We start from the raw sequence: 20,459 nt of genomic DNA, 5'->3' as shown, positions 1-20,459 counted from the left end.
GTGAGAGGTGGGGAGAGGGGAAGAGAGAGAAAGAGAGAGAGAAGTGGGAAGGGTGGAGAAGCAGATGGTCTCTTCTCCTGTGTGCCCTGACTAGGAATCGAACCCAGGACTTGCACACACCAGCCGATGCTCTACCGCTGAGCCAACCGGCCAGGGCTACAAGACATGCTTATTAATAGATACAAATATTTTTAGTTTCTTTATAATAAGCAAAAAGTAGATAAACCTACATTCAGTAATCATTAATTTATTATTTTATCTTACTTGGAAATGCCCTCAACATTCAATGAATATCCATCATTTGATTTGGCCAGCAAAACCTTAAAACTTCAGGTTACCAAAAATATTTTTATGTTGCTGAAGAGTTAATCTAAAAGAAAAATCTTATTTATATTTATTTCATTTACTTGCTTCTAACAATTAAGTTAGATTACTCATGAAAATTTTATTATACCAAATTTTCTTGATGACAGATTTTGCAACAGAGATAACATGAACTTTATTTAACTAATAAATCCAGGTTAAATAAAAGTATTTAATGCTGGCCCTGGCCGGTTGGCTTAGTGGTAGAGCGTTAGCTCGGCATGTAAAAGACCTGGGTTCAATTCCCGGCCAGGACACACAGGAGAAGTGCCCATCTGCTTCTCCACCCTTCCCCCTCGCCTTTCTCTCTTATCTCTCTCTTCCCCTCCCACAACCAAGCCTCAACTGGAGCAAAGTTGGCCAGAGCATTGAGGATGGCTCCATGGCCTCCCCCTCAGGCGCTAGAATGGCTGCTGCCGCAACAGAGCAGTGCCCCAGATGGGCAGAGCATCGCCCCCTGTGGGCATGCTGGGCGGATCTTGGTCAGGTGCATGTGGGAGTCTGTTTGACTGCCTCCCCGCTTCTAACTTCAAAAAATACCAAAGAAAAGTATTTAATGCTGATGAGTCTAAAGATAGTCCTATTTATCCAAACCAAACTCAAACCAGCTTCAATCTCAAATATTTTCCCAGATAAAATAATTCTGAAAGGCATTTGGGTTAGTTCTTATCTTAAATTTGAGGTTTCTTATATAAGCACCTGTTTGTTTAAGCCAATTTAAAAGGGAGCTGGTTATTAAACAAAATAAATTAACCATATCATTCTAAGGAAGAAAATACCATACAACACACATGAACACTGTAACAGGCAGTTAGACAGCCATGTGCAGAGCAAGTGATAGGGAACCCTGAAAGTGAGAAATTTGGTTATGGTAATAGTAGCTTTTAGTTGTAATGAATAGATTTGTCCGGGTTAGGAAATAGTTAATCTGCTTGCTGTTCTCTATTACTGGCTTCCTGGCCTTTACTTTGAAATGTAGCAAAAAGTTTACCTTTGCAGGCCAGCTGGGGAAAGGCTGCATTGGGGAGGGACCTGACAATTAGGGGGGTTTAAATCACAATAGTTGTTTATAAAAGCGTAGCCACCGGATTTACTGTGAAAAGTCATAGCCTATAAAGTATTTAGAAACTTAGTTCACCAATCTTTCATCTTTACCATGTAATCTAAAAAAACAGGGAATCTTTTCACAGAACCTGGAGGCTCCAGGTCCCAGCTGTTCCTGGGAGACACTTGGCCCTATTGCCTTGAAGATTTACCACGGACACCAGACAGGACCATGCTGTCTGCTGATTAGACCTGTGCTACATCAAAAGAACTTGCGGAGGAAATGTTCCTACAACTGAACTCCCACTTCCTGCACATTGTGATGTGACTAACTGCATGGACTTTTACCTTTTATTTTCTTTTGGCCCTGAACCCTACAAAAACCTCTAGCACCAGGAGAATGTCAAGACAGCTTGTGGACAGAATTCCCCTGCCTTCACAGGGCTACTGGTTTCTTTGATAAAGACACACCTTGTTCCTACTCAGTCCTCATCTCTGTCTCTCTCTCTCTCTCTTCCTCTCTCTCTCTCTCTCCCTCTCTCTTTCTGTGACAGAGAGAGAGACAGATAGGGACAGACAGGAAGGGAGAGAGATGAGAAGCATCAATTCTTTGTTGCAGCTCCTTAGTCTCCTTAGTTGTTCATTGACTGCTTTCTCCTATGTGCCTTGACCAGCGGGCTACAGCAGAGAAAATGAACCCTTGCTCAAGCCTGCGACCTTGGGCTCAAGCTAGTGACCTTGGGTTTCAAGCCAGTGACCTTTGGGCTCAAGCCAGCCACCCTGCACTCAAGCAGGTGAGCCTGTTCTCAAGCTGGATGAGCCTGCGCTCAAGCCAGATGAGCCTGCGCGCAAGCCAGTGAACTCAGGGTTTCAAACCTGTGTCCTCTGCGTCCCCATCTGGCACTCTATCCACTATGCCACTGCCTGGTCAGGCCCTCATCTCTCTTTAAATTGGCAAGAGGGGTGATGGGTAACGCCGAGTCCAGCTTTGTTTCCCATTACACAGGACTATAGGCTCGACCACAGGAGGTTACGAGGGCAGAAAGTCAAGGGTGACAATAATGGGCAAAACTGGGAAGACAAAGATTTCACCCCCTGGGTTAACTTTCCCCTGGCATATTACTAGACATGCAGGATAAAACCCCTTAGCAGGGGAATGAATAAGGAGGCCAGAGACTAGCCCCAGCAGGAGAATGTATAACTTGTCAACTGTATTAGAAGCTGTTTTATACTTTCTATAGACATAAAGATGAATTGCAACACTACCACCAATGTATCTTACATAATTTGCTTTTGCCTTTTCTCCAAGGATACTTGGCTAAGACATTGTTTTTCAGAATTAGGTAGCATGATCAATCACTCATAAGATCTGGGAGAGACTAGATATCTTGATATCAATCAAGTGATCTCCAGGTTGGAACAACCGGACCTGACAATCTGAAGAGACATATACCAAAGACTTTGAAGACACTCCTGAGAAAAGTTCACCACCACCATCCTTGCTTAGCTAATCACATATGGTTATGATTTTAACCGTTACTAACCATTCTGAAATCACTGTAAAAGACCCAGCCTGAAAAGAGATGTTAAAGCACACCATAAAGTCTGAAGTCCTCTGCCTTCTCAGGTCACTGGCCATCCGATTAAAAGTACATGATCATGATTCAATCTTTGTCTCTGCTTATTGAGTATATATGTGACAGGTAGCAAGAGCACTGGCATTTTCCAATTAGTATACGTAGAGACAGACACACACAGAGATCTTTTCACCGTAAGACAGACATCATAGTGCAAAACTCACTAACTTAGAAAGAACAGCTGGCATAATCACATTGATCTGTTCACATGGCTAAGTTGTTTTTCTTTTTTCTTTTTAAGAATTACCTTACCGAAATTTGCATTTTAAAAGTTGGCTTGGGTAAGAGTTCCTGGAGAAGACCTAATATTCACATCTCAAAGGCACAGGGAAAGAAATTCAAGCTCCTCCTAGAAAGACTGGTTTCATAAAACAAATATAATTCTTTTTAGATTAATAGGGCAGTTTTTGCAAGGTTTTGGCAAAAAGAATTGGTGAGCTTCCATTGATTTTTGGAGCCAATACCTCAACAATTGGGTTGCAGTTTAAATGGTGGCAAGAGATTGACAAATCCTTCCACCCATTGTTGGGATGTTTCTGTCCCTCTGGGTACATTTCTTATCAGGCTCTGACATTAATTTCCAATGTGGCCAAATTTCTGATCGGAAAGTCATTCAATTCTTTTAAATATCTTGTCAGGTTTCAGCTGAGATAAATAGTATTTCTGGTGGTATAAAACATTCCCGTGAGCCGAAGGCACAAAGTTGATTACCTCTAGAGTCTTTCTCTCTGTTAGCCTAAAGAAAAAACTGACAGCTGTCATAGGGAGAAAATCTTTCCTCTACCTTCAAGTTTCTTTTGGCTGGTCTAATAATCAAATGGACTTGAGACAGATTAACAAGACATATTAACCAAATATAATACATACATATGTTTGAGAACCCCACATATGTGAGAGAGTCAGAGACCCCACCTGTAGAAAGCTTCAGAGATGAAGAGAGAACAGGGGTATATGAGACATCCTGGACTAAGGCAGGGGTATAGTGCCTGCGGGGGTCCCTGCAGGATGATAGGAAGAGCAGATGCTTAGTTAATAGAAGTTTGTCCTGCCCTATAGATAGTTCAAAAGAGGGCAAACCCCCTAATTCAAGTTCTCCTAGGTAGAAGGGAGGGGTAGAAGTTTCTTTTGAGCCTGAAGCTAAAATCGTCCTTAGCTCAAAACAATCCGCATTGCAATGGTTCCCAAACACTGCAGATTTGGGGAGTTTTCCCTTTGCTGTTTCAGAGCTGCTGCCGTTAGGGCTGCAATTTCAGCGCAGGGGAGGTCCTGTACTATACTCCACTCAGGAAAGGAGACGCTTTCTGTCTATTCTACTTAAAGGAGATCCAACTTAGCACTGACACCAGCAGGTTTGGCGCCTGGCACTCACACCGCCCCACGAGCGTCCACTGGCAGGGTTCGCCACTGAAGGGCTCGGCTGTGGGCTGGCAGCCGAGAGTGACAGGCGGCTGGAGACCCGCCCCGCGAGGTGGGGCAGCGAGCCCGGATTGGTGGAGCGCCCAGGGCGGCAGGGCTCCGCTCGGGCTCCCGCTGGAACAGAGGTCGGGCGGCGATGGCCAGGACCGCTTGGCTGCTGGGACGGCGCGCGCCCAGCTGGAGGCTGCTGATGCCGCTGTCGCCGCTCGCCCGCCTGGTTTCCCAGCGGGCCCACTCACTGTTGCCCGTGGACGATGTGATCAACGGGCTAAGCGAGAAACAGAAGCGGGTAGGGAGCCTGTCCCTCTTCCCTGCCCCGCGGGCTCCCGGCGTGGCCCGTCTGCCTGCTCCGTGTCGCCTCGGCGCGCTCCTGCCCACGGCCACCCAGCCAGGGGGCGCCCGGGCTGCGGGGGTTCGATGGGGAGTCAGACAGGAAGGCTCCCGGGAGACTGATGGTGTTCTGGCGGATGTTGGCAGCGGCCACCCACATGTGGCCAGAGTGCCCTCTCAGCCAGGTTAATCATTATTCCACAAGAAATCTTTTTCAAACACTCACCTCCGGGGTCTTGACATGCAGGGTTATCTAACCCCACCGAGTCAGAGCACCAAGTGGACTGGAACAATGTCCTTGAAAGATGGCATTCCACGTGGCGCTGAACCAGAGCCCTTCCAGGGGGAAGGAGGCTGCCACTTGGACACGGGGCCCTGGAACCTGGTTCTCCTGTGGCAGCCCGGAGCCTGCGCCAGTGCCTGGGGAAACTGCACGCCTGTCGGGGTTTACCGTCAGCAGAGGCTTAAGTCACCCGGGAGAACTGGAAATCAATTCTGGTTCTCAAAGTTTACTGCCAAGCAGTGTCCAATTTCTGAGTAATTGCTTTCAGGCAAAAAAGGGCAGAAAAGAGCCAGACCAGCACCTAGAACTGAAGGAGGCACAGTAAGGTGTGTGTGTGTGTGTGTGTGTGTGTGTGTGTGTGTGTGTGTGTGTGTGTGTGTGTGAGTGTGTAGGCGGGTACCGGGAAAGGCGGGAAGAATTACCCAGGGTCAGCTCGTGCAGGGCCTTGGCCGCTTAAGTATAAAGGAAAGCTGTGGATTGATTTTATGTAGGGGAGTGGCATTTAAAAAAAATTATCTTCACGCTGTCTAGACTGGGGACCTCAAGAAAGAGGGGTAAAGATTATCTGGAGGAAGCATAAACTACGAGCCTCTAAGTTTCGGCTGATGCTGTTTGGTGAAGGGTCTGGGGGCTGTTGCTCTGATGTGTCCTCAGCAGTGGAGACGCTGTCCCGCGTGGCAGTGCAGTGCCGTTGAAGGGGCGTCTGTCCACCTCTCTCCCTCTAGTTTCGTCAGACCATGACTGAGTTCTTCCAGGCGCACCTAGCCCCCCAGGCCCAGGAGATCGATCGCAGCAATGAATTCAAGAACCTTCGAGTGAGTCTTGAGGCCCACACCGGGGAGTCCGGAGGGTGGTGGTCTGGGAGCTGGGCTGGCCTGGGACGTACCCTGCAGCTACAAGAGCTCGTATAGTCTTCCGGGAAGTGAAACTCCTCAGAAGTGCACCCCTTTCTGGGGTGTGTTTGGGCCTCATGGTTCCAGGTGTCCAGGGTCACTGTACTCACTCCGTTTTGTTGGCAGGAGTTCTGGAAGCAGCTGGGGAAGCTGGGAGTCCTGGGCATCACAGCCCCTGGTGAGCACAGTGTCACTCCCTAAAGAGAACTTTTCTTGCATGCCCTTTAACACCAGTCCCAAAAGAAGCAGGGAAGGAGTGGAAAGATCGGGCTGAAAGAAACCTAGAACTTCCTCCCTCTTGGTTCTGGGAAAGTGCCCATTGATGTCAGCCCTCCTATTTCTTATATTTGTTGTGCTTTATTTAATTTTTAAAATTAATCTTCGGAGAGTGAAGAATGGAGAGAGGGAGAGAAACATCAATTTGCTGTCCCACTTATTTATGCATTCACTAGTTGATTCTTGTATGTGCCATAACTGGTGATCGAACATGCAACCCTGGTGTATAGGGTTGCAATGCTGTAACTAACTGAGTTGCCAGGTGGGGGCTCAGCCCTTCTATTTCTTAGGCAGAGATGTTGAAAAGGTAAAGAGATTAAGTCAGTGTGGTTCACTTAGATCAGGATCGCTTAGACTTTTGAAGTCTACACGCTTACTAAGCTCTCCCAAGTGATCTGGCAGCTGTCTTAGTACCTCAGTCCGCGGGTCAGGCTCTGCCCCATAGTAGCATCTAGGCACACAGCTTGGCCCTGCGGCTCCTTTGGGAACAGATGGCGGTGAGGAGGAGAGGGATGCCTGTCTGGGCCTCCACATGAGGTAGTAGATGATCATTCACTACCCTGTCCTACAGGCTGCCCTGTGTCCTTGGGTTTCCAGGGATAAAGGGCAGAGATCTTGTGGGCTCTGATTTGGATGTTGGCCTCTAGAGAGCTGGTCCAGCCTGGCTTGCCGGTGTGCCTGTGGCCTCACCAGCTAAGCCTGGATGGCATTCCCTGGCTCAGCTTGTACTCACTGGGCATTGGCATAGAGGTGAACACAATACACTTCTTATACCTTCCTCTCACCACTTGGGAACAGTTTTTGGATTCGAGCTGATCACAGAAAGTTACATTGTGAGTAATGATAAAATGAAACCACTTAAAAATTAACTTAACCACCTTAATGGAAAATGGTAGGGAGAAGGCCACTGAGAACTCCCTAACAAGATTCCTTCTTCCACTGTGTCTTGGGGGTTTATGAGCCCCCATAGAGAATATGCTTCTGAATCAGATGGTAGTTAGTAGAAGAAAGAGGTAGTTAGAAATCAGAACTTCAAAAAGAAAGTCAGATATGAGTTCTGGTTTCTGCCAGGTTGTCATGGTCACTGTTTCCAGTGTCACCCACCTGTGGGCTTTCCTTCCCGGAATTACAGGCCGGGGGTCAGGTCAGTTAACCCCTCCCAAGATCTCTGGATGACCCTGACTTCTCAGTCAGAGTGAACACATGCAGAGGATCTCACCAGGGTTTACACAAACAGCTGGACAGGGGCTTGGTACCAGATCACCCTGCCACTTTGATCACTTTGATTTTGTATCTGTGCCAAGGACAGGTCACATTTTTTTTTTTTTTTTTTACAGGAACAGAGAGAGAGTCAGAGAGAGGGATAGATAGGGACAGACAGACAGGGACGGAGAGAGATTAGAAGCATCAATCATCAGTTTTTTGTTGTGACACCTTAGTTGTTCATTGATTGCTTTCTCATATGTGCCTTGACCACGGGCCTTCAGCAGACCGAGTAACCCCTTGCTGGAGCCAGCGACCTTGGGCCCAAGCTGGTGAGCTTTTTGCTCAAGCCAGATGAGCCCGCACTCAAGCTGGTGACCTTGGGGGTCTCAAACCTGGGTCCTTCTGCATCCCAGTCTGACACTCTATCCACTGCACCACCGCCTGGGCAGGTGACAGGGCACATTTTTATGAGGAGTTCTGATATTCCCCACCGGCGTCTCTTCTGCCTCTGCTGCTCTGCCCACCGAGTTTTCTTTAGGTCCAAACCTCTGCTAGGAAAACCTCACCTTCCTCAGGCCTCTTACACACACATCCTTTGTGTCTGTTCTTTGTGCTTTGATCTTCCCTCTTTGTGTTTCTTGGTTCAACTTCAGGTCCTCTTCCTTTCTTTATACATCTGCCTCTCTATTTCTGTCGTTTTCTGAAAAGTGGGTACTCGGGTTCTGTTGTCTTCATTAAGAGTTCTGTCAGGCATAAAGCGGGGGTTGCACTGACTTCTCTAAATCCCACCTCAGAGGCAGCAGAAAAACCAGTCTGTGTGTTTGTAAGCAGAGTCCATGGCATCAGCTTGTTGACTTTGTCAGGGGGAACTTGGAACAGCTCCTACTAGGATGTTTCTCCACTGTCAATAAATGTTAGGCTCCTGTCAATGTCCTGGGTTAATCTGAGCCGCCTTTTCCGCTTCCCCTGCACAACCTCCCCTCCCAGTCCAGTACGGCGGCTCTGGCCTGGGCTACCTGGAGCACGTGCTGGTGGTGGAGGAGATGTCCCGTGCTTCCGGAGCCGTGGGACTCAGCTATGGGGCCCACTCCAACCTGTGCGTCAATCAAATTGTGCGCCATGGGAACGAGGTCCAGAAGGAGAAGTACCTGCCCAAGGTGAGGAAACGGGAATGGAGAAACACGCTGCTGTCACAGTGCAGCCACCAACCACGAGGCACCTCCCCTGTGGGTGAGGGCCAGGCAGACTTGTGTTCTATAGCATGCTGCCCTGAACCAGGCATGGTTAGGAAGGGGTCGGGGATTCGCTTGCAAATACTTCAGTCCAAAAATTAAAGATCAGCTCTGGCCGGTTGTCTCAGTGGTGGAGTGTCAGCCCACCATGTGGATGTCTTGGGTTCGATTCCCAGTCAAGGCACACGGAAGAAGTGACCATCTGCTTCTCTACCCCTCTCCCTCTACCCCCACTCTTTCTCTTTCTTTTTTCCTCCTGAAGCCATGGCTCAGTTGGAGCAAGGTGGCCCCAGGTCCTGAGGGTGGCTTCATGGTCACTCCTCAGGTGCTAAAGTAGCTCGGTTGCCAAGCAATGGAGCAACAACCCCAAATGGGTAGAGCATTGCTCCATAGGGGGCTTGCCAGGTGGATCCCAGTCAAGGAGCATGCTGGAGTCTGTCTCTCTGCCTCCCACTTCTCACTTAAGAAAAAAAAAATTCAAGATAAAAACTAAAGATAGGGCCAGACATCCTGAGTTCATCACTGAAAAAATTTTCAGAGAGCACTTTAAGAAATGGACTAGTAGGATCTGCTTTCTGTGCATGGAGAACAGAAAAAGGGAGAGATGTTTTAGCTTTGTAGACACAGGGTTTCTCTCGTAAGACTTGACCAATAGCCATTCTGAGAAGTTCGAAGGGGTGTCATGTGAACAGGCAAGTAGTGTCTGAGTTCCTGCAGGTGCCTCTGAAGTCATAACCAGGCCCTTTGGGCTTCTCCTTGCAGCTGATCAGCGGTGAGTATATTGGAGCCCTGGCCATGAGTGAGCCCAATGCTGGCTCTGACGTTGTCTCCATGAAGCTGAAGGCAGAGAAAAAGGGTGAGGCACCTTCTGACTTGGGAGCTGAATCGGGTGGAGGGAGAGACCCTCTCGGGCTGAGGGAGCAGTAATGCAGGGTGGCTGCTGCTGGGTTTCCAAACTGTGTCCAGCTGGGCACTTCCTGCTCAGCAGGTCTGTGGACCGACTGGCTGCGACAGGCCAACGTGGCTGGTGTAAGCAGCCAAACCTCTGTTCTTAGGAGATCACTACGTCCTGAATGGCAGCAAGGCCTGGATCACCAACGGCCCCGATGCCGACGTCCTTATCGTCTATGCCAAGACAGATCTGGCTGCTGTGCCAGCTTCTCGGGGCATCACAGCCTTCATCGTGGAGAAGGTGAGTGGAGGGCAAGGCACGGTGGGGGGGGCCTCTGTCTCCCGACAGTGTTGCAGATAGACCCTTTCGGCTGATTGCACACACGCTCAATCCTGGACACTGTCACGCTCCCTGGGGCGAGGGCGAGGCAAGAGCAGACTGGGAAGGGGGTGGCTGACATGTGGAGCCCCGGGGGACGGGGCGAGTCTGACATTGGTGGAGCCACTCACCCAGCCTGGCCACACAAAGGGCCAGGAAATTGAGGACTGGAAGGGGACAACTGGCTTTGGCAAGAAGGTGTCATCGGGATGCCCAGAGCAGCGATGGAAGCCTGAGGGCGGTGGGGGTGCGAGTGGAGGCTGAGTGGAGGCTGCAGCTTTAGAACTCTGACAACACAGGCAAGAGGGACACAGGGTAGCAGTTAGAACGAAAAGCTGGGAGTTTGAGTTTGTTTTTTAAGAATGGGAGAGGGCCGAGCACATTTTTTGGTAAAGAAAAATAGGAGAGGGACAACTTGAGCAAGTAAGCAAAACTCAGCGGGGAGAAGACGGAGAATTGAGGGTGGTTACAGGTGATGGGGGAGGTTCATCTGCCTGCCCTTGGGGTGGAGGGCCAGGGCACCTGTGAGGGCTGGGGACCATGGGCGCGAGGGAGTTGGTAGGCGGTTCCATGAATTAGTGTTGTAAAAGTTTGCCGTACTCTCCCTAGGGCAGGGGTCCCCAAACTATGGCCCGCGGGCCACATGCGGCCCCCTGAGGCCATTTATCCGGCCCCCGCCGCACTTCCGGAAGAGGCACCTCTTTCATTGGTGGTCAGTGAGAGGAGCACATTGACCATCTCATTAGCCAAAAGCAGGCCCATAGTTCCCATTGAAATACTGGTCAGTTTCTTGATTTAAATTTACTTGTTTATTTTAAATATTGTATTTGTTCCCGTTTTGTTTTTTTACTTTAAAATAAGATATGTGCAGTGTGCATAGGGATTTGTTCATAGTTTTTTTTATAGTCCGGCCCTCCAACGGTCTGAGGGACAGTGAACTGGCCCCCTGTGTAAAAAGTTTGGGGACCCCTGCCCTAGGGAGCAGGGGAAGGCAGCTGGCTAGGATTGGAGGATGAGAGTTGAGTAGCCTGAAAGGGCTGGCTGAGATCGGAAATCTCACAGCTGGGTAAAGCCGTTCAGCCAGGAGGCAAGCGGATTAGCATGTGCACTCCTCTGGGCGCTGGCCAACGCATTTCGCATCTGATCTGCCTGGATCGAAGCATGCAGGTGGTTGAACTGATCCCGGCTGGGACTTAGTTAGGTACAGATGGTGGAGCAACCGAGGGCCAGAGGACTTGAATGGGCTGGGGGAATGTCTGGGAAGTGAGGAAACAAAGACAGGAGGGGTCCGGAGGGCCCCAGGGATCGGGCTTTTGAGGAAGAGGTGCCCCCTGAGAAGTGGGGAGAACTGAAGCCAGCAGCAGGGAAGGCTAGGGACCCCGTGGGCTGGTAGGGCTGGAGCTGCCAGCAGCGGAGCAGGTGGGTCCAGGGGCCGGGGCCCTGGGACTAGAGTGCTGGAGTGACATGTGAGTACTGCGGCTGGATGGGACAGTGGGAACTTTTCAGGGGTGTTCCCTTTACAGGACCCCCTTGGGGCCTGCTCTGTAATCAAGGTCACCTTTTGTTTCTGTAAAGAGTATGCCTGGCTTCAGCACCGGCAAGACGCTGGATAAGCTAGGGATGAGGGGCTCTAACACCTCTGAGCTCATCTTTGAAGACTGCAAGGTTCCTGGTGAGTCTGAGAAACGGTGGGCCCCGGGCCTGACCCCTTCATAAGCTGAGAATGCCCAGCTCTTGCTAGAGAGGCTCCCCACTGTTAGCATACCAATGACTATGCCTAGACCGCGGGGGGGGGGGCTGCCACTACCCTATTTGCCAACTGGCCCGTACGTGCACTCTGGAGCTGTTAGGGACAAGTTTTCCCTGTGTGCCTGACTGAGGGGAGAGCCTACAATGTCCTTCAGACATCCCTGTCTGTCCATCTCCCTGCACAGCCTGGGGGAGGTACCCAGTAACAATGCTGAGAAGTCAAACCCATCCAAATACACGGACGGAAGGCAGACTTAGCGAAGGGAAGGCCATTCCGTTGGAGTATTTTTCTCCCCTGAAGTATAATGAAAGATGCGGCACGTTGTGGGCGCACCAGCACACCCTTCCTGTGCTAATGAGAACAAGGACACGGCCTTGGTCACTGACTGGGTTTGCTCTGCCCCGCAGCCGCAGACAAGCCCTCACCCCCAGGACCCCCCACTCATGCAGACTATGCTTTGGTTCCAAGGAGCGTCGAGGGGAGAGGGGGTCGGTGCAGACCATCTTTTGTAAGCAGGAGAACACTCCAAGGTCACCCAGGGTCCTGGCATCCGGGGTAGAGAGGGGCTCTGTCACTAGTGCTGAATTTCCTATCTGCTGGGCAGTGGCTCTTCCATGGACTACCTTGGAGAGGAGGGGAAGGGAGGGGACAGGTTATACTGGACCAAAGCAAGCTCATCCTGAGGGAAAGAGTAATTATGGGCATAGGTGTGAGAGACGGGCAAATCAGCTTTTCTTCTGTCTCATCCAAGGCAGTGGAGAAGGAGACCAAAGGATCGGACCTTTGGTTGTCTTGCGGGTGGTGTGTGGATGGGTGTGAGGGTGTGTGGCGTGGTGGGGGTCTATCTAGCAAGCTCTACTTCTGACTGGAAGTGATAAACTCCCTCCTTTTATCTCACCCAGAACCACCCTAGTTGAAGGTCAGGTGACATATTTCGCTACCTGTATGGGAGCCATGGTACCAAACCTAGTGGCTTTTATACTAGTGAGGAGTCTGTGGACAGCCCTCTTTCCTCTGACCAGCGCTTCTCCCGGCAGCCGACAACATCTTGGGCCAGCTGAGCAAGGGCGTCTACGTGCTGATGAGCGGGCTGGACCTGGAGCGGCTGGTGCTGTCCGGCGTAGCCCTCGGGTGAGTGTGAGGCGCAGGGCGGAGCTGGGCTCTCGGCCACCTGGGCCAGGGGCGCCCTGGCCAGAGCAGCTGCAGCTTCCCCACGGGGGCCACGGGGGGCCACGGCCTGGCCATGCACATTCCCTCCTGGACCTAGAAAGAACCTCCCTCTTCCTCCCACATGTTAACTTCTTCACACTGAAGGGCAAGACCGTTAGTTGAAAGACACAAGGCTGAGAAGCAGGACTGGTCAGTTACTGAGGATGTGCAACAGGACACCTGCTCTGAGGCCCCGCCAGGCAGGGCTCTCGCTGCTCTGTCTGCTCCCGAGGGAAAGGGCACAAGTCCTGGGCAGCCAGTGCAGTGGCTGAGCTGAGATGACAAGTGTCCTCACTCTGTCTTCCCCTCCCTAGAACTCCAGCTCCTTGTCTCACTGAGTTGCCCCCCCCCCAGCCTTCCCACATTGGCATTTTGCCACCCCCGCTGGACGTGGGGGGACAGTGAGTCCCTGCCCGTCTTTCTCCTCTCCACAGGCTCATGCAGGCTGTCCTGGACCACACTGTCCCCTACCTGCACACCAGGGAAGCCTTTGGCCAGAAGATCGGCCACTTCCAGGTAAGTGGAATGCTTTGTTGAAATGTGCTCTTTTGTTGGGTTTCAGCTTTCTCTCTTTTTTTTATTGCTTGATTTTAGAGAGACAGAGACACACACAGAAAGAGGCATTCACTTGTTCTATTTAGTTGTATTTCCTTGGTGGCTTCCCATATGTACCCTGACCGGGGATCAAACCCACAACCTGTGTATCAGGACAACACTCTGAACAAGTGAGCTATCCAGCCAGTGCGGGTTCAAGTTTTCCTTAACAAATGAGGATACAGGGCATGTGCTAGGGGCATTTACTATCCTCCCCCAGCAAAATGAATCTGAATGCTAGGAATACAGGCTTCTTGAGCATGCTACCTGGCTTTGGAGGTTGTCGGGAAGTTCATAACATGTCGCCTCGCTTCCTGTTTGAGATGAATGAACTAGGCATTGTTAGGTTGGAGGGTGAAGCATGCAGTTTGGGGAAGTGTGGGGGAAAGGGAGATGCGTTTTCTAGTCTAGGACGTTAATGAGGTGAGGTGAGGTGGGTGGAGGGCCGTTTGTGGGTGCAGCGGCAGCCCTTTGGCCTTGATTCCAGACCTGCTGCCGTCTCCGTCATCCCAGCCAAGTCCTGTCTGCTCTCTGTGCCCTGATGTCCCCATCTGGCTGTCGGGTTGCTACTGCTGATCTGCTTTTGGTGGCTGTGGAGAGTGTCTGACAGGAATGTGGCCCCAGCATGTTGACTTGACTTCCCCTTCTGCCCAGTTGATGCAGGAGAAGATGGCCAACATGTACACCCGCCTAATGGCATGTCGGCAGTACATCTACAATGTCACCAAGGCCTGCAATGGGGGCCACTACACCCCCAAGGTGAAAGCCTGCCCAAAAGGGGGCAGTGGGCAGGTTACTGGGATCCCTCTCTGTGTGGCCCTGGCAGGGCCATGCTGACCTGGGACCCCCTCCCCCAGGACTGCGCGGGTGTGCTTCTGTACTCAGCTGAGTGCGCCGTGCAGGTGGCCCTGGATGGCATTCAGTGTCTCGGTGAGTGGCCCCCACGCCCAGGGCTGCCCCTGCTTGGGAGCCTGTGGCTGCCTCTAGCAGGCGACATCTCTCCAGCCCCAACTCTGAGCTTCAGTTAGCTGCCGCTGAGCAGCTGCCCCGAGGCTCCTCCAGCCCCACACAGCTCCTAGAACATGGAAAAGCCAACGAGCCTGGGACACTGGGAAGTGCAGCGAGAGGTGCTGAGGTGGGGACAGCCTTGTCTCACAGCTGCACAGCGCTTAGGAGCACAGACCCCAGCCGGCGGGCTAGGCTAAGGCCCGGCTCTCCCACTGACCGGCTCTGGGACGCGCACATTACTTCACTTCTCTGGGCCCGGCGCCCCATGAGCGCCATGCAGTATCTCCTTGTCCCCCTTTTCCATGTTTGCCAGTGACCTTCCCCTCTGCCTGCCTGCTATCCCTCCGCACTCCAGGTGGCCTTCCAGCCCCTTGTCCACTGTCCTCCCGAGTAAGCTACCCGGTACCCTGCCCTCTCCCAACCTCCTATTGGTTCTTATTCACCAGTCTCTCTCTCTCTCTCTCTCTGGCCCGTTTCTGTGTCCTTCGCCTTCTGTTTGCCTCCCTCGGTCTGCCCACTGCCCATCCCTTTCCCTGTTGTCCTTTCTTCTCTGCCCATGCCCTGGCTACAGGTGGCAATGGCTACGTCAACAGCTTCCCCATGGGCCGCTTTCTGCGAGATGCCAAGCTGTGTGAGATTGGGGGCGGCACCAGCGAGGTGAGGCGGCTGGTCGTCGGCAGAGCCTTCAACGCAGACTTCCGCTGACCCCAGACCCGCACCCCTGCCCCGTGCCGGGCAGCCCTCCTCCGCTGCCCGAGGCCGGTCCTGCTGCGTGGCTGCCCTTCCCGCGCCAGCTCTCCTCCGCTGCCCGAGGCCGGTCCTGCTGCGTGGCTGCCCTTCCCGCGCCAGCTCTCCTCCGCTGCCCGAGGCCGGTCCTGCTGCGTGGCTGCCCTTCCCGCACCGGCCCTCTGGCCCCTGCACTGTACAGAGACAATGGTGGCCAAGCGCTGCGGGCCTCGGACAGGCCTCGGAAAAGCGTTCAGTGGCTTAAAATGGACTCGGCAGGAAGCACAGTGGTTCTTCTGGGGCTTTCTGGGTGGGCTTTGGTGACCCTGCGCCTGGGCTCTCTTCCAAGCCTGACGCCCTGCCCTCCGGGGTGGCACGTGGGGGTGGTTGGGCAGCCACCTGTTTTTCTGGGGTGGAGTTCTGGCAGGGAGCTCAGTTACTGGGACTTGGTATTCTCTTCCAGGGAAAACACCCCTCTGCCCAGGCTCTGTTACGCCAATATCTAGAGGCATCAGCCCAGCAGCTTCTGAGCAGGCACCCACTCTGCACAGCCCCGCGCCCCTCCAGGGACTTCATCTTTTAAGGCTGAAACCCCACCATTTTGGGGTGGAGCTCTGGGAACAGGCCTCTCAGAACACGTGTGCCAGGCAGAGTCCAGGGGGCGCAGAGGGCAGCACGCTTGTGAAAGATCAGCTGACGCTGGCCTCTGGCAGCAGCACTGCGGTGCCCTGCCCCCACCCAGTGCCGGCCACGTGGCAGCCCACAGCCGACCGGGCAGCAGGCCTGCGTCATCCGGCTGGGCTCCAGCCAAGGCTGCCCGTGGACCCTGCTCTGGGCACCCTGGGGCTAGTTCTGCAGCGTCACAGCAGCCGCTGCCATTCTGTATTAAACATATTGTGAAGCAGCCCCATCTGCTTTCTAACTGGTGTTTTGGGGGAGAAGCAGTTGACTGGCTGCTGCCTCCTGACTGGCTCCAGCCCTTCCTGCTGGGAGAGGGGTGGGTCCAGGTCTGCCCCTGCCCTCCACTCCGCTCACTGGTGAAAAGGGGCCTGGGTGGAACCAGCCCTTAGGAGAGAAGTCTCAGCCTCCCTTTTCCAGATACCCAGGGGGTTTTAAAAGGTAGTTGGAAGCCCAGAGTGGTAAGATTCTTGGAGCTTGAAGGAGCTCATAAACTTTTGGAAACCAACCCATTTTTTTAAATTGATTGATTGACTTGAGAGAGAAAGGGAGAGAGAGAGAGAGAAAAATATTGATTTGTTCCACTTATTTATGCATTTATTGGTTCTTTTTTTTTTTTACAGGGACAGAGAGAGAGTCAGAGAGACGGATAGATAGGGACAGACAGACAGGAATGGAGAGAGATGAGAAGCATCAATCATCAGTTTTTTGTTGCGACACTTTAGTTGTTCATTGATTACTTTCTCATATGTACCTTGACCGTGGGCCTTCAGCATACTGAGTAACCCCTTGCTCGAGCCCGTGACCTTGGGTCCAAGCTGGTGAGCTTTGCTCAAACCAGATGAGCCTACACTTAAGCTGGTGAACTCAGGGTCTCTAATCTGGGTCCTCCACATCCCAGTCCGGCGCTCTATCCACTGCGCCACCACCTGGTCAGGCTATTGGTTGATTCTTATATGTGCCCTGACCAGGGATAGAACCCACTACTCTGGTGTTTTGGGACAATGCTCTAACCAACTGAGCTACCAGCCAGGGCCTAAAAGAAACTATTTATTCCACTTACATTTATTTAACTTACTTGCTTTGAACAATTAAGTTAGATTGCTTTGAAAATTTTATTATACCAAGTTTTCTCACTGACATATTTTAAAAGCGATAACATGAACTTTTTAAACTAATAAACACAGATAAAAATAAAAATACAGTGCTCACAAAAATTAGGGGATATTTTATAGCTTCATATTTATCTTGAAATATCCTCTAATTTTTGTGAGCAGTATATTATTTAATGTTGATGATTCTAAAGATATGCCTATTTATGAAACCAAACTCAAACCAGCTCAAATATTATAAAATATTTTTAAATATTATAAAAATATTATAAAATATTTTTCCAGCTCAAATGATTCTGAAAAGAATTTGGGTTAGTTCCTATTATAACTTTGAGATTTCTCATGTAAACACGAGTTTAAGCCCATTTTTACAAGCTTCTTTTTTTACTATTTTTTTTATTTTATTTATTTATTTATTTATTTATTTATTTTACAGAGACAGAGAGAGAGTCAGAGAGAGAGGGATAGATGGGGAGGGACAGACAGGAACGGAGAGATGAGAAGCATCAATTATTAGTTTTTTCGTTGCGACACTTTAGTTGTTCATTGATTGCTTTCTCATATGTGCCTTGACCGTGGGCCTTCAGCAGACCAAGCAACCCATTGCTTGAGCCAGCAACCTTGGGTCCAAGCTGGTGAGCTTTGCTCAAACCAGACGAGCCCGCGCTCAAACTGGAAACCTCGGGGTCTCGAACCTGGGTTCTTCTGCGTCCCAGTCCGATGTTCTACCCACTGCGCCACCGCTTGGTCAGGCAACCTTCTTTTTTTAAAAAAAATAAATAAACGACATTATTATGAAGTAGAAGATACCTTATAACACACATGACTATACAGAGACACACAGAGGTCTTTTAGCCATAGACAAAAACCATATGTGACACTAACTTAGAAAAGTTAGTGTCTAATTAAATTGATCAAACATAATTAAATGACATAATTAAATTGATCAAACGGCTAAGGTGTTTTTTGTTTTTAAAGAACTACCTTCCTGAAATTTGTATTTTATTTTATTTATTTTATTTTTAGCAAGAGGAAGAAGAAGAAGGAGATTGGAAGAGAAAGAGATGAGAAACATCAACTAATTGGGAAATAGTAAATTTAAAGGAAACCTCCACAAAACTAATCTAAAGACAATGTGCAGGAAATAGAGATGGTTCTTTTCCTCCACCAATTGACAAGAATAAAATTATTACATTTTTATTTCAACAAGGAATCTGGCAGGAAACAAGCGTTAACCAGCAGTGGGGCTGTCATATGCTTAAGACTAGTGTGCATCCCAAGGAGTTAAAATTCCTTGTAAGGGTTCGCCACAGGAAGATGGGGGACAGAGCTCCAGGAGGTAGATTTCCGGTGTAAGAATCGAGATGTAATCGAGATGTAATAGAAGCCCATGAGGTGCTGAGCTGGGATTAAGGGTTTTACAGTAAAACTACCTAATTCTGGAAACCCATGTCTGATGGGCCACCGTCCTAAGAGGGGCCGAAGGGGCCACCCTCTCCAGATGGTATACAAAACATGGGAAGAGAAACAGGGGACACCCAATCTCTGCCATCATCTCTATTCTCTTACAAATGAGAAACGAAGGCTCAATACAAGAAGCGCCTTTGGACCTGACCAGGTGGTGGTGCAGTAGATAGAGCATTGGGCTGGGATGCAGAGGACCCAGGCTTGAAACCCAGAGGTTGCTAGCTTGAGCACGGGCTCACCAGCTTGAGTGTGGGAACATAGACATGAGCCCATGGTCTCTGGCTTGAGCCCAAAGGTCACTGGCTTGAAACCCAAGGTCACTGGCTAGAGGCCAAGGTCACTGGCTTGAGCAAGGGGTCACTCGCTCTGCTGTAGCCCCTCCCCCCCCATTAAGACACATATGAGAAAGCAATTAATGAACAACTAAGGTGCTGCAACAAAGAATTGATGCTACTCATCTCTGTCTCCCTTCCTGTCTATCTGTCCCTATCTGTCCCTCCTTTTGACACTCTCTCTGTCTCTGTCACAAAAACAAACAAACAACAACAACAAAAAAAACACCAAGATGCGCCTCTAGGATACATCCTTAAGAATTGCAATACAGCCTGATCAGGTGGTGGCGCAGTGGATAGAGCGTCGCACTGGGATGCGGAAGACCCAGGTTCGAGACCTCCAGGTCGCCAGCTTGAACACAGGCTCATCTGGTTTGAGCGAAGCTCACCAGCTTGGACCCAAGGTCGCTGGCTCAAGCAAGGGGTTACTTGGTCTGTTGAAGGCCCATGGTCAAGGCACATAAGAAAAAGCAATCAATGAACAACTAAGGTGTCACAACAAAAAACTGATGATTGATGCTTCTCATCTCTCTCTGATCCTGTCTGTCTGTCCCTATCTATCCCTCTCTCTGACTCTCTCTCTGACTCTGAAAAAAAAAAAAAAAGAATTGCAATACATTGGACCCACAAACCTTAAAAGAAAATCAAATTAATATTCTTCTGTAATATAGCATGACCTCAATATAAATTTGGAGATGGGGAAGTTTGGCATAAAAATGGTGGTTTAAATTATAACACTATCTTCCAACTAGATCTTGTAGGAGATAAGGAAAATGGACAGAGGTGCCCTATATACAGGTCTTAGTGCTACAAAAAAGCAGTCCTGGGTTATATAAAAATAGTAAAGTAGATCCTGCCTTCTTGGCAATGATGGGTGAAAAGGAACCTGGTTCTGGGGACATAGCAAAAAATTCTTTGCCCTCATTTGTGACATCACAGGAGTCGGTGGCCCCCTCGGTCCCAGACCAGCACTACCATATGCAAAGTCTAGAGAACTAAGGGGGGATGGAGAAATTAAGGCTAACAATGAAAGCAGACCACCACCTAAGGCAACGCCCTCTCGGCCCTCTCCTCTACGGGAAACCTCGGGATCATTAGGGATCGTAAGGGTCCAGGTCCCGTTCACCATACAGGATTTAATAAGCATTACAGACAGATTAGCTTGACAGATGATCCCAGCCCATTTAGAAATGAATTGGGGGGAAAAACAACACCTTAACCTTTGGTCTATCCTGGAACAATGTTAATCTAGTCCTCCAGGAAGTTTTAACAACTTCTGAAGGCAAAAGCATTAAAGGAAAGGCAATAGCTTATGCTGATGCTGATATGTTACACCTACAAAATGTTAATTACCCACCGGGAAAGGAACCAGGACCTTATACAGACCCTCATTGGGATTATAACATAGAAGGTAGAAAATAGTTAAGGGACCACATGCATTTCTGCCTCTTACAGGGAATGAAAATTTCTCAAAAGAAACCAGTTAATAATAAACAGGCGATCCCCATGGAGTATATGCTAAGGGTAGCTTCCTCCGTGTTCTATAATAGAGATCAAGAAAAGCAGGAGAGGGCCCTAGAAAGGGAAAGACTCAAGGAGAAGAGGCAGGCTCAGTTAATAACTGCCCTGCAGG

General features: G+C 50.1%; 1 protein-coding gene across 3 annotated transcripts; it reads left to right on the top strand.

Moving 5' to 3' along the window:
• Window positions 1-4,534: 4,534 nt before the first annotated feature.
• Window positions 4,535-18,391, top strand: LOC136384063 (isovaleryl-CoA dehydrogenase, mitochondrial-like). 3 transcript variants are annotated; one of them, XM_066354116.1, is made up of 13 exons: window positions 4,535-4,749; window positions 5,799-5,888; window positions 6,093-6,144; window positions 8,436-8,605; window positions 9,443-9,536; window positions 9,736-9,872; window positions 11,526-11,622; window positions 12,738-12,831; window positions 13,344-13,425; window positions 14,158-14,262; window positions 14,361-14,433; window positions 15,083-15,168; window positions 18,054-18,391. In XM_066354116.1, the coding sequence occupies exons 1-13, from the start codon at window positions 4,597-4,599 to the stop codon at window positions 18,093-18,095; spliced, it is 1,275 nt and encodes a 424-aa protein (XP_066210213.1). In that variant the 5' UTR covers window positions 4,535-4,596; the 3' UTR covers window positions 18,096-18,391. The 3 variants fall into 3 exon arrangements, with proteins under 3 accessions (XP_066210213.1, XP_066210211.1, XP_066210212.1); XM_066354114.1 differs by lacking the exon at window positions 18,054-18,391 and adding an exon at window positions 15,701-16,139; XM_066354115.1 differs by lacking the exon at window positions 18,054-18,391 and having other exon boundaries at window positions 15,083-15,304.
• The last annotated feature ends 2,068 nt before the right edge of the window (window positions 18,392-20,459 follow it).

This window comes from Saccopteryx leptura, chromosome 12, assembly GCF_036850995.1.
Source record: "Saccopteryx leptura isolate mSacLep1 chromosome 12, mSacLep1_pri_phased_curated, whole genome shotgun sequence".
NCBI lineage: Eukaryota > Metazoa > Chordata > Mammalia > Chiroptera > Emballonuridae > Saccopteryx > Saccopteryx leptura.
This window is presented reverse-complemented; position numbering and strand designations above follow the sequence as displayed.